Genomic DNA, 13,568 nt, shown 5'->3' on the forward strand with positions numbered 1-13,568 from the left:
CCTTCTTTCCCCTTCCTCCCTCTTTCCCTTCTCCCTTGCCTTCCCTCCTTCCTTCCTTCCTTCCTCCCTTCCCTCCCTCCTTCCTCCCTTCCTCCTTCCTTCCTTCCGCGGCCCTTGGCCAAGCGTCAGCCTCTCTCTCTCTCTCTCTCTCTCTCTGAGCTTTAGTGTGTGATTTGGAAAAACGGGGCAGGCAGGGGCGCCCCTCCGGCTCTCTTGCAGCAACCAGCCGCGCTTGAGCGAGACGAGCCGGCGGGGGGGGGGAACGAGGGTGGGGGGGGGTCTCGCTCGACAAACACACACAATTGCGGAGCTCCGCCGGCGAAGGGAAACTACGGAGTCGGCTGGCTTTTCATTCACAAACTAGGACTCTGCCTGGATTACTCCCACGAAGCTAATCCGTCGCTGCCTTTCGGATCTCACCGATTTGGGGAGGGGGGTTATGCCACCCCCCTCTCTCTCTCTCTCTCTCTTCACCCCCCCCCCCTCCAAGTTTCACGATTACGGATGCAATTAAGCCCCGGCGGTGCCGTTTCACGTGGGAAGCAGCTTCGTTTACATCTCCTTCCCCCCTGTTCGATTTCTCTGCCAAGCTTGGCTATTATTCGCTATATTAAAGAAGGGGTTGGTTTTTTTTGGGGGGGGGGTGGGTTTCCTAGATAATCGCCTTTGTCGCAAGCACACACACACACCCCCTCACACACACACCGCCTTAACCTTTGGGGTGGGGGTAGGGCGAGAAGTGAACTTCGAGTGCCGGTTTTACCTGCATTCGGACAGCCAGGGAGAAACGGCGAGCGAGGCAGTCCGCAACCGCTTTTGTGAATCCGCTTCTCCCGGCGCTGCAGCCGCCGAGTCCAACGCAGGTAAGAGCGGGGGAAAAACACACACACAGAGAGACACACACACACACACACACACGCAAGCACGCAAACACGCGCGCACACAGACGCGCGCGCGCATACACACACACACTAGCTGCGGAGGCAAGAGCAAAGTTGCAACGCCTGACCGAGCGAGGCGGCGAGAAATCCAGCCTTTTTTTTTCTTCTTTTTCTTCTTCTTCTTCTTCTTTTTCCTCCATCTCCAGCTCCATTTACGGTCTGGACGAGTAAAAAAATATCTGGCAGCTTTTGGGCACCGTCTCGCTTTGTGACTAATGACCTTGCGCAGAGTTGTGGGTTGGTTGTGCGTTCCCCCCTCCCTCCCTCCCTCTCAATCTCTCTCTCTCTCTCCTCCCTCGCTCATTTTCTTTGGAGGAAGAGGAATCTCTTTTTTCCGGATAAGGAGTTCAGCATCAGAAACCGGCTCCGAACAGGGTTTGGGGATTCGATTTTTTTTTGGGGGGGGGGAGCAACCCAAACGAGATGGCTCCGGAGCTGCTCGGTAAACCAAGAACACTCTTTGCCCCCCCACCCCCACCCCAAAGAAATACATAAATAGCTTCAGCTGTCAGCCTCGGAGGCGGTAGATTTGCTTGGGTTCTCCGGAGGCTTAAAAAAGAAAGAAAGACCGCAAAGAGAGAGAGAGAGAGAGAGAAAGAGAGAAAAAGAAAGAGAGAGACTGGGGGAGGGGGGCTGCTGCGTCCCCCCCCGCCTCCTTTTTTCCGCCGGACACCAGCGCTCTTTGAATGAAGCGATTGACGTCCCCCCCCCGCACCCTACCGCCCTCTCTCTCTCTTCTTCCTCCCCCCTCCCCTCCCCAGCCTTTTTGTGCTGAGCGGCGGAGAGACCAGAGAGAGAGAGAGAGAGAGAGAGAGAGAGAGAGAGAGAGAGAGAAGGAAGCACCTCGGCGGATGCAAGAGAGAAGAGAGCTGTGTGTGTGAGAAAGAGAGAGAGAGAGAAGTGAATTGAAGTACAGAAGAGGAAAGAGAGAGAAGAGAAGAGAGGGAGAGAGAGAGAAAGAGAAGGGGGTGGGGGTTCAGCTGCCCGAGGGTCTGTGTGTGTGTGTGTGTGTGTGGTGGAGAGAGAAGCGGAAAAGCGAAGCTGGATTCTGATCTTTCCCCTGCTGTTGTTGTAGTACCTCTGGCTTTTTTTTTTTTCTGGCCAACCTTGCCAAGTGATTCCGGCGCTGTGAGAGAAAGAGGAGGGGGGAGGAGGAGGAGGAGCGGGAGAGGAGGAGGAGGAGGAGGAGGAGGCGGCGGCAAAGGAGGAGGAAGAGGCGGAATTCCTCCCCAACCTATCTGCGGAGATGCAGCTTTTTTGAAAAAAGCCAAAGCCACACATTTGCCCCGTGAACTGTGAGGAGAGAAGAACTGCAGAAGCCGAGAGGAACGGAAGGGAGGCGAGGACGCGGGGTGGGGGGAAACAAGAGACTCCGGTCAAGCCAGGCTCTTTGCTTCTCTTTCCCCCCCCTCCAACCCCCCCACCCACCCACCCCAGTCTCTCTCTCTCTCTCTTTCACACACACACACACACACACACAGGCGCGCCATCCCGGCTTCTTCTCTCTTTTTTTTTTTCACCTATTGCACCAAAGAGGATGAGAGAAGCGAAGTTTTTTTTTTGGCCAAAGCCGGCAAGGATTTTATAATTGAACTTCAGCCCGACCAACGAGGGTTTTTTTTTTCTTTTTTTTCTCCTCCCCCCCCCCCCTCTCTCTCTCTCTCTCTGTCTCTCGGCTGGCCGAACAGCAGCAGAGGATTTGGGAGGGTGGCAAAGGAGAGGGACTGCGAGCAGCCGTTTTTTGCCTGGCAGGGCTGCTGGGGGTTGGGGTGGGGGGGAAAGATTGGTCTTCTTTCGTCGGAGAAGGGGAGAGCCTGTCGGGGTGGGTGGGTGGGCGGGCTTGGGGTGGTGGTGGTGGTGGGTGTCCTGCAAGAGAGGTGGAAGATGCCGGCGCTTCTGGGTTTGCTGCAGTCGCGCTACTACTACGGCTGCTGCTGCCGCTGCTGCTGCTGGATCCTACTGCTATTGCCGCCGCCGTTTTGGATCAGCCTGGCGGCGGCTAAGCAAGTGCTGAGGTACCGCTTGGCCGAGGAAGGACCGGCCGACATCCGGATCGGGAATGTGGCATCGGACCTGGGCATCGTCACCGGCTCGGGCGAGGTGACGTTCAGCTTGGAATCCGGCTCGGAGTACTTGAAAATCGACAACATGACGGGCGAACTCAGCACCACGGAGCGGCGCATCGACCGCGAGAAGCTGCCGCAGTGTCAAATGATCTTCGACGAGAACGAATGCTTCCTGGACTTCGAGGTGTCGGTGATTGGGCCCTCGCAGAGCTGGGTCGACCTCTTCGAAGGCCGGGTGGTCATCCTGGACATCAACGATAACACGCCGACCTTCCCTTCGCCGGTGCTGACCCTCACCGTCGAGGAGAACCGCCCGGTGGGGACCCTCTACTTGCTCCCCACCGCCACCGACCGCGACTTCGGGCGCAACGGCATCGACCGCTACGAACTGCTGCAGGAGCCCGGGGGAGAGGCCGTCAGGCGTGGCGCGGGGGCCACGGTGGCAGCCGCCGCCGCTTCCGACGGGGCCCTCTATCCCGCCGGCGGCGGCAAGAGGAGGCAGGAGCCCGACGGCCCGGCTCGGAGTAGCGTCTTCGAGCTGCAGGTGGCCGACACGCCCGACGGCGAGAAGCAGCCTCAGCTGATCGTCAAAGGGGCTCTGGATCGCGAGCAACGGGACTCCTACGAGCTCAGCCTGCGGGTGCGGGACGGCGGGGAGCCGGCGCGCTCCTCGCAGGCCATCCTCCGCGTGCTGATCACCGACGTGAACGACAACAGCCCCCGCTTCGAGAAGAGCGTCTACGAGGCGGACCTGGCCGAGAACAGCAGCCCGGGCACGCCGATCCTGCAGCTGCGGGCAGCCGATTCCGACGCCGGGGTCAACGGGCAGATCGAGTACGTCTTCGGGGCGGCCACCGAGTCGGTCCGGCGCCTGCTGCGCCTGGACGAGGCGTCGGGCTGGCTCAGCGTCCTGCACCGCATCGACCGCGAGGAGGTCAGCCAACTGCGCTTCACCGTCATGGCCCGCGACCGCGGACAGCCGCCCAAGAACGACAAGGCCACGGTGGTGCTGACCATCCGCGACGAGAACGACAACGTGCCCACCATCGACATCCGTAAGATCGGGCGCATCCCGCTGCGCGACGGGGTGGCCAGCGTGGCCGAAGACGTGCTGGTCGACACCCCCATCGCCCTGGTGCAGGTCTCGGACCGCGACGAAGGCGAGAACGGGGTGGTGACCTGCACGGTGGTGGGCGACGTGCCCTTCCAGCTCAAGCCGGCCAGCGAGGGGGAGGGCGAGGCGCAAAACAAGCGCAAGTACTTCCTCCACACCTCGGCCCCGCTGGACTACGAGGCCTTGCGGGATTACAACGTGGTCATCGTGGCCGTCGACTCCGGCAGCCCCAGCCTCTCCAGCAACAACTCTCTGCTGGTCCGGGTGGCGGACACCAACGACAACCCGCCCGTTTTCAGCCAGCCCGTCTTGGAGGTGCCCTTTGCGGAGAACAACGCCCCGGGCGAGCGGGTGGCCACCGTGCTGGCCACCGACGCGGACAGCGGCAAGAACGCCGAACTGGCCTACTCTCTAGAGCCCTCGCCGTTGGCGGCCGAGGTGCCCGCGGGTCTCTTCACCATCGACCCGGACTCGGGCGACGTGCGCGTCCAGGCGGTGTTGGATCGCGAGCAGCGGGACACTTACGAGTTCCAAGTCACGGCCCGGGACAAGGGGGTGCCTTCTCTCCAAGGCTCGGCCCTGCTGGTGGTGCGGGTGGCCGACCGCAACGACAACGAGCCCCGCTTTATGCAGGATGTCTTCACCTTCTACGTCAAGGAGAACCTGCAACCCAACAGCCCGGTGGGCATGGTGACGGTGATGGACGCCGACCAAGGGCGCAACGCCCAGCTCAGCTTGGCCATCCAACCCGGGGGCGGCGCGCAAGAAGCGAGCCTGGGGTCTGTTTCGGATCCGGGCATCTTCTCCATCGAGAACGACACGGGCACCATCTACTCCACCGTTTCCTTCGACCGGGAGTTGCAAACCAGTTACACCTTCCGCGTCAAGGCGGTCGACGGAGGCGAGCCGGCTCTCTCGGCCACGGCCACCGTCTCGCTCTTCGTCATGGACGAGAACGACAACGCGCCGTCCGTCATCTCGCCGGCCAACAGCTCCTTCACCGTCCTGTCGCCTTCCAGCAGCCCTCGCTCGGTGGTGGCGGCCGTTCAAGCCCGAGACGCCGACGCGGGCCAAAACGCCGAGCTGAGCTACAGCTTGGTGGGCGGCAACCCTTTCAAACTCTTCGAGATCGACCCGGCCAGCGGGGTGGTCTCGCTGGTGGCCAAGCTGGCCCCCAAACACTACGGCTTGCACCGCCTGGTGGTGCAGGTCAACGACAGCGGCCAACCGGCTCAAGCCACCACGGCCTTGCTCCACGTCTTCGTCAACGAGAGCTTGGCCAACGCCAGCGCGGTGGAGAGCCAAGTGGCGCGCAGCTTGCACACGCCTCTGGGCCGGGACATCGCGGGCGACCCCAGCTACGAGCTGAGCAAGCAAAGGCTGAGCATCGTGGTGGGCGTGGTGGCCGGCGTGATGGCCGTGGTGCTGCTGATCCTGGTGGTGGTCCTGGCTCGCTACTGCCGCTCCAAGGGCAAGCACGGCGGCTACGAGGCGGGCAAGAAAGACCACGAGGACTTCTTCACCCCACAGCCTCACGACAAAGCCAAGAAGCCCAAAAAAGACCGCAAGGGCAAGAAAGGCGGAGGGGGCAAACAGCCCCTCTACAGTAGCATCGTCACCGTCGAGGCTTCCAAACCCAACGGGCAACGCTACGACAGCGTGCACGAGAAACTTTCCGCCGCCGACAGCCCGGCTTTGAGTCGCTACCGCTCGGTCAACGGAGGGCCGGGCAGTCCGGATTTGGCCCGGCATTATAAATCCAGCTCGCCTTTGCCCACCGTCCAGCTCCACCCCCAGTCGCCCACCGCCGGGAAAAAACACCAGGCGGTGCAGGACCTGCCGCCGGCCAACACCTTCGTAGGGGCGGGGGACAACATCTCCATCGGGTCGGACCACTGCTCCGAGTACAGTTGTCAGGCTAGCAGCAAATACGGCAAACAGGTAAGACCCTTCCTCCCGCCCCCCGCCCCCCCCCGGGATTTCCCAGGTTTTTTTCAGGCTCAGTCTCAAGTTATGCAGGAAACCTGCCTTTCCCCCCCCCCACCCCCACCCCGCGCGCGCCTATTTCCCCCTCCCCCCCTCTCCCCCAGCGTTTGGCAGCCTCTCACCGGTAGGACCTCGTAGTAATTGGTTCGAGGCTGTTTGTAGCTTAGAGTAGCTGTTGGATTGATCTCGCTTTCCCATGGCTTGGGCAGGGGTTTTAAGGAGAGCAGAATTTGCACCCTGGATGGGGCAGGGGTTTTAAGGAGAGCAGAATTTGCACCCTGGATGGGGCAGGGGTTCGAGGAGAACAGAATTTGCACCCTGGATGGGGCAGGGATTCGAGGAGAGCAGAATTTGCACCCTGGATGGGGCAGGAGTTGGAGGAGAGCAGAATTTGCACCCTGCATGGGGCAGGGGTTCGAGGAGAGCAGAATTTGCACCCTGGATGGGGCAGGGGTTCGAGGAGAGCAAAATTTGCATCCTGGATGGGGCAGGGGTTTTAAGCAGAGCAGAATTTGCACTCTGAATGGGACAGGGGTTTTAAGCAGAGCAGAATCTGCACCCTGGATGGGGCAGGAGTTTGAGGAGAGCAGAATTTGCACCCTGGATGGGGCAGGGGTTCGAGGAGAGCAAAATTTGCACCCTGGATGGGACAGGGGTTTTAAGCAGAGCAGAATTTGCACCCTGAATGGGGCAGGGGTTCGAGGAGAGCAGAATTTGCACCCTGCATGGGGCAGGGGTTTTAAGGAGAGCAGAATTTACAGCCTGAATGGGGCAGGGGTTCAAGGAGAGCAGAATCTGCACCCTGGATGGGGCAGGAGTTTGAGGAGAGCAGAATTTGTACCCTGGATGGGGCAGGGGTTCGAGGAGAGCAAAATTTGCATCCTGGATGGGACAGGGGTTTTAAGCAGAGCAGAATTTGCACCCTGGATGGGGCAGGGGTTTTAAGCAGAGCAGAATTTGCACCCTGAATGGGGCAGGGGTTTGAGGAGAGCAGAATTTGCACCCTGCATCGGGCAGGGGTTTTAAGCAGAGCAGAATTTGCACCCTGAATTGGACAGGGGTTTTAAGCAGAGCAGAATTTGCACCCTGGATGGGGCAGGGGTTCGAGGAGAGCAAAATTTGCACCCTGCATGGGGCGGGGGTTGAGAGAGACTTCCATCTGCCCCTTGGAAGACTCTGCATGGTTGGGTGACTGCAGAGGATGGCGGATGGATGGATGAAGCTGGACCCAGGGCATTCCTTAGCTACAAGACCCAGAGCATGGCATCCCAGCCAAGGGAGCCTTGGGTTGCCCAATCCACACAAAACAAACCCCCACACAAACCCACACCGAATCCTTCCTCTCCTCCCTGTGGCAGGTTTTTACGCCTTCCCCCCCACCAAACATCCTGTTTACTTTCAGCCACACACCTGTGCACAGCAGGGATCGGTTGAGTTTGACTCTTTCCTATCATCTGGGGGTCATTGCTTCTTTGAGGGACCCACATCCCGCAAGGCAGGTTGCGGAGGAGAAGCTGGCCTGCATCCACCAGCAAGGGAACAGCTTGATTTGGCACTACTGGCTGGACCTGTTTGGGTGCAGAGTGAGCTGATTGGAGGAAGGCGTGAAACAGCCTGGTATGATTTAAGGGAACTACAGCTGTGGGCAAAGGAGTAATCTGCCTTACCGCAGGCAGGCAAGGCCAGCCTCTTCCTCCCATTCCTGTTACACCTGTTGTGTGGGGGCCTGAGGAGTGGTAGCCCGGGAGGTGAAGATAGGATCCTTCGCCCTCCCTCTCCCCCCCCGCCCCCCCCAGGTGCCATTCCTCAGGCCTCACACAACTCCCTGCCTTTGTACAACAAATACATTCGGTACAACTCCTGGGATCAAAAGCCTTGCCTATCTCCCTCTTCCATTTTATTCACAGGGGAGACTTCAGTGGTTCCTAGCTGTACCTGGCTTAAAGTAATATCTCCTGCTTTATCCTGAGACTGTCCCACAGGTGTTTTTAAGTCCTCTTTATCCCTGTGACCCTGACCGTGGAGGGAGGCAAAATAAACAGATCTGCCTTCATGTGACTTAGGGAAGGCGCGAATCAATCTGTAACTTTAGGCGGTGGAGAAAAAGATCCTCAATCGCCCTGATCCGCCAGCGGCTGAGTTTATCGTACTTTGCGTCCCCCATAATCCTATTTCTCCCGTTTTTGTGACCCGACACGGCAGAGTTGAGAGCTCTTACTTTTGACCTTCCTTGAGATAACGAGATCGGCAAGATGGAAAGAGATTCCTTGGTTTGCAATGAGTCCCTTTTCCAAACGAGTGTCAGGCCGGAGAAAGAATACTGTGTTAACGAACAAGAATGCAAGTGGGTAAACAGGTGTTGTATAAGAATCAGGCCCTTTTCCGGTTCTTTCTCTTGCTGTTTTGTAAGGCAGGACGCTTCAAAGTGAAACAACAACAATTGCTCTTAGTAGAAGTGGGATTCCTATTGACAGGCAGTGAATAGGTGCTGGATATTAACAGAGGTGTCACCAAACCTTAGCTTCCCCTCCCTGTCATATTGAGCCATACCTCAAACGCTGGCAGAAAGCCACAATTAAATGTACAATTCTCCCCCATTTACAAACACAGGCAAACATATAAGGGGAATGTTGTTGTTGTTGTTGTTGTTATTATTATTATTATTATTATTATTATTATTATTATTATTATTATTATTTTAAAAAATCACACACACGCTTGCAAAAGGCTGAAACTCGGTTCAGTGGCGTGGGACAGCTGAGCTTTTGAATGACACCCCTACACTTTCATTTCTGTATCTGCCAAAGAGAGAGAGAGAGGGCACCTTAGTTCCCCACGATATTGCTGAACTACATTTTCTCAGTTGGAGATGCTGGCAGCAACATCGAGAAAGCTGTGGACACAAAAGATAAGCTTTTCCCTCTGACATCACAGGATGCCACAGAGAAGTGTAGTGTTTCGACCCACCTAAAGTTGCCCAAGGGAGAGAGAAAAAAAATGTAATCTCTGCAACCAGTATTCACTTTTTTGCAAAATGAAAATTCTGCTGGATGCAGCTTTCCCCATTCTTGGGGGCAGTTCCGTGGGAGAAGTAGGACTGATTTTTTTACCCAGTTTTCTTTGAGATCCCTTCCAGAATCCGATCCCAGAGAACACTGGCAGCATTTATTGCCCTTGAATCTCAAGAACCCATCTGAAAACATTTGAATTCTCCGTCTCTGGTGTCAGATTGCACTAAAACACCATGCCCTGGCCTGTGGCGCTCCCAATTCCATTAACCTGGTCTAGCAATGAGAAAGACAAAATAATTTGGAGTTACAATAGCTCATTTTTCTACAAATCAGAGGTCAGTGAGTCTTCATTTGATAGGTCCTTCAGTTGCGGTGCAACTAATACGGAATACTGGTGCCACAAACTCTGGTGGTGCTGAGGAACAGTCAGGCCTCCTTGTTTGATGTTTTCCACTCTTTCTTCCTCTGAAGAGTGGGAAGGAAATGTTCATGAAATCCGAAAAGTCCTTTAGATTTGGAGACCATCTCTTCATGGAAACATTCAGCCTGACCTGTTTTGTGATTTCTTCCACCAATTTAAATTGCATCATATGGCCACCAGCCTCTTAACAGGTCCTTTTGATGCAATTCAAATTTAAATATTATATATATTGTTCTGAATTAGGCAATTCTTTTCGGCATTCATTTTGTGGGGAAGAAGCCATTTAACTGTGTTGTCACAGTCCAGCTATAGTAAATAACTGCATTATCTAGAGCAGCATGGCTGAAATTCCATTATAGAGAAATGCGTGCTGGTGAATGCAGATGCTATCTCAGGAATATAGCTTTCCTAAGTAGTTTGAAACAGAGGAAAAACTGTTAACGTTTGCATTTTTCTTCTTAAATGGGCAAATTTGGTTCAAATGTGTAGGCCCGGTGCGAAAGTTGTGGGCTTTATGTTGTGATATCTGTTAGTTTACTGAGGGTGAACTCTTATCATGTGCTTTTTTCATCTGCATATTTGGATGTGCCCAATAAGCATTTTGGTGGAAGCAATATATACACACAGTTCATAGGAGATATACATACATACATACATACATGCATACATACATACATACAGTCGTGTCCGACCCATCGCAACCCCATGGACAACGTTCCTCCAGGCCTTCCTGTCCTCTACCATCTTCTGGAGTCCCTTTAAGCTCACGCCTACTGCTTCAGTGACTCCATCCAGCCACCTCATTCTCTGTCGTCCCCTTCTTCTCTTGCCCTCAACCTTTCCCAGCATTAGGCTCTTCTCCAGTGAGTCCTTCCTTCTCATTAGGTGGCCAAAGTATTTGAGTTTTAGCTTCAGGATCTGGCTTTCTAAAGAGCAGTCAGGGTTGATCTCCTCTAGGACTGACCGATTTGATCGCCTTGCAGTCCAAGGGACTCGCAGGAGTCATCTCCAGCACCATAGTTCAAAGGCCTCAATTCTTTGGTGCTCAGCCTTTCTTATGATCCAACTTTCCCAGCCATATATTGCAACTGGAAAGACTATAGCCTTGACTATACGCACTTTTGTTGGCAGGGTGATGTCTCTGCTTTTTAGTGTGCTGTCTAGATTTGCCATGGCTTTCCTCCCCAGGAGCAAGCATCTTTTAATTTCTTGGCTGCAGTCCCCATCTGCGGTGATTATATATATATATATATATATATATATATATATATATATATATATATATATATATATATATATATATATATATATATATATATATATATATATATATATATATATATATATATATATATATATATATATATATATACACACACACACATATATATATCCAAATGAATTATCTTTAGTGCTATTGTTGTTGCCGTTGTTTTTACAAGGGGATGGAAATAGATAACAATTTTGCTTTTCTGCAATTTTGCCTTACTCAGCATTTTAACCTGTATTTTATTTTGACACACTTTGTTAGCTCTTCCTGGAGAGAAAGTTAATTGCAGTTTGAAAACCCTTGCCAGGAAATGATATATTTATTTCATCATGCCCCCCCCACAAAAAACCGGTTTCCATCAGGTATCCTTAAAATTGTAAATAAAACACACCGTCTTGTTAATAATAGCTCTGGCTGGTCTAGAAGATGCCATTCAATCTGATATTCAATCTGATACTGCTAAGCTTGTATATAAATGGAATTAAAATAAAATAAATAAAATAAAATATTGGTTTGCTGAGTCAGCCCCTTGAGACGAGTTCAAAATGGCTTGAAGTAATCTTAGATTTGAATCCGGCTACATGTTGTGAGGTGACCTGAAGGTTGTCTGAAACGGTTGGAAGTGCGAATCCTTGCAACAAGTCAGCCTTCCAGCAACTTCAGAGAACCTCCAGGCGACTCTGCCTAGTTGCTTGAGAATATTCATCAACATGATTTCAAGTGACTTCAGTTGTGAAAAGTTCTCACCTCCAAGACAATTTCAGATTCCTCCTGGTTTATATATCCCCTTGATCTGGAAATTCAAGAGACATCCAGAACTCTGTAAGGGAAGACTAATAAATGAGATGGGCTCTTTTGAGTGCCTCCTTTAGATTTTTAAGTTGGTTTGAAAGAATCTACGATAGACTAAATGTGAAGGTTGGAGCTTAATGCTGGGAATTTTATACTCCCCACCGGGTGTTGTTTTTAAAAGCTGGCATCATTGTATATTCGAACGGCAAATTTATTAACGCTGCAGTTGTGTGCCTTGGATTTGTAGAAGCACTGCAGTCTTTGAGGTTAAGTATACCAAGAGATAAACAGGTCTGTAGACTGAAGAACCTAATATATTCAGCCAGATAAAGTCTTGTGCCTTTTCTTCTCAATGGTATTTTCTGATTTTGTAAAAGCTTTGCGGAATTGCAAGCCTAACAGGTGGGGAGTTACATAAATAGCGTACGTGAACTTTCCAAACCTCAACAAGTGCCATTTGAACACTGACGGATTTTATCAGTCACAGCTTCTACCGCTTTCCAAATGGGGAGCCAGATGGCATTGATGTTCATGATCGTTCTCCAAAGCATGAAGGATCACTTTCTGGTGCGTTGTTATTGGGGGGGGGAGGGTATTCAGTGTGTCTCAAGGGTGGGCATGGACAAGCAAAAAAACAAAAACAAAAAAACCAATGGTTTTCCCTCTCCTTCCTTCCTTCCTTCCTTCCTTCCTCCCTCCCTCCCTTCCTCCCTTCCCTTCCCTTCCCTTCGTCTCTCTCCTTCCTTCCTTCCCTTCCCTTCCCTTCCCTTCCCTTCCCTTCCCTTCGTCTCTCTCCTTCCTTCCTTCCTTCCTTCCTTCCTTCCTTCCTTCCTTCCTTCCTTCCTCCCTTCCCTTCCCTTCCCTTCCCTTCCCTTCATCTCTCTCTTTCCTTCCTTCCTTCCTTCCTTCCTTCCTTCCTTCCTTCCTTCCTTCCTTCCTTCCTTCCTTCCTTCCTTCCTTCCTGGAAGTTATAATGTGGGAGAGACTGCAAAAAAAGGGAGAAAAAAAAACAGTCCTTATTAGAAATACAGTGAGTGAGAATAAGGCTCCATTAATGTAATTAGAATGGGTAACTGATGCCATTCAAGGTTACACAGGGCTAAGTAACCAAGCAGAGGCCCATGACTAAACCCAGCACATGAAATCATCTCGCTTTTCTTTTTCAAAATTAAGAAACCGAAAGCTTCCCAATTGCATCCGTTGGCTTGGTTGGAAGTGAAGTTATTCATGCCTCAGGACTGCTGAAATCCAAAAACAAACAAACAAGTAAATAAGTAAATAAAGTCCTGATGGGATTTTTCCAGATGCAGCATGCATATTATATTTCCTTTCCCGTGTTTTTCCCTGAAGCTTGGAAAATTAAAGGGTGAAACTTAGCCTGCCGGCTTGAAGCCATAGAATTTTGTAGCATTTAAAGCGTTGTTTCATTTAAAACCCACAAACGCATTCTAAAGCGACCTTACCTACAAAACTGCAACATTTATAGGGAAAGCTGTATGAGGACAATTCAGCAGGAAGTCCTAATGGGCTCAGCGGGCCTTACTCTCAGGAAAAGCTGCACGGACTGCTGAAGTCCCCCCCCCACCCCACTATTTTAAGTCTAAAGGTTATTTTTTTTTTTTAAAAAAAAAGAGAGTTCAAAGGATAAACAGCTATGACTTCACTTTGAAAGTGAGTAGGGCAACGTACAAGTTGAATTAATGATCCTTATTGCTACTTTGCTATATTGTTAGTTACTCAGCATTTATTTGTTTTCTTTTCTTTGAAGGATATCCTGATCAAGTGTCTTTTAAAGTATGATTTCTAGGGAATTGGAGCTTTTGGGCTTAATGCTGCCTTTATGTGCTACTATATTTCTCAGAATTGAAGGACATTATTGGATATCTTTGCTTTTCCTTTCATTCTGATTGCCTTAATGTTTGCACAGAGAGCACTGGATATTTAAGTGTGGCCCCCAATTCAGCATT

General features: G+C 52.1%; 1 protein-coding gene across 5 annotated transcripts in view; it reads left to right on the forward strand.

The window, feature by feature from the left end:
• Nucleotides 1-2,368: 2,368 nt before the first annotated feature.
• The window catches only part of PCDH7 (protocadherin 7), a gene marked incomplete at its 3' end in the record, with an annotated part of 485,916 nt that continues 474,716 nt past the window's right edge, over nt 2,369-13,568 (forward strand). For 4 of the 5 annotated variants that reach the window (XM_081333135.1, XM_081333136.1, XM_081333137.1 and 1 more), the window contains exon 1: nt 2,729-6,062. In XM_081333135.1, the coding sequence (XP_081189261.1) occupies nt 2,826-6,062 (3,237 nt within the window). In that variant the 5' untranslated portion in view covers nt 2,729-2,825. Of the gene's footprint in view, nt 6,063-13,568 lie in introns of all 5 variants that reach the window. The other variant, XM_081333139.1, reaches the window with a different exon arrangement.

This window comes from Vipera berus (genome assembly GCF_964194415.1).
Source record: "Vipera berus genome assembly, chromosome: 7".
NCBI lineage: Eukaryota > Metazoa > Chordata > Lepidosauria > Squamata > Viperidae > Vipera > Vipera berus.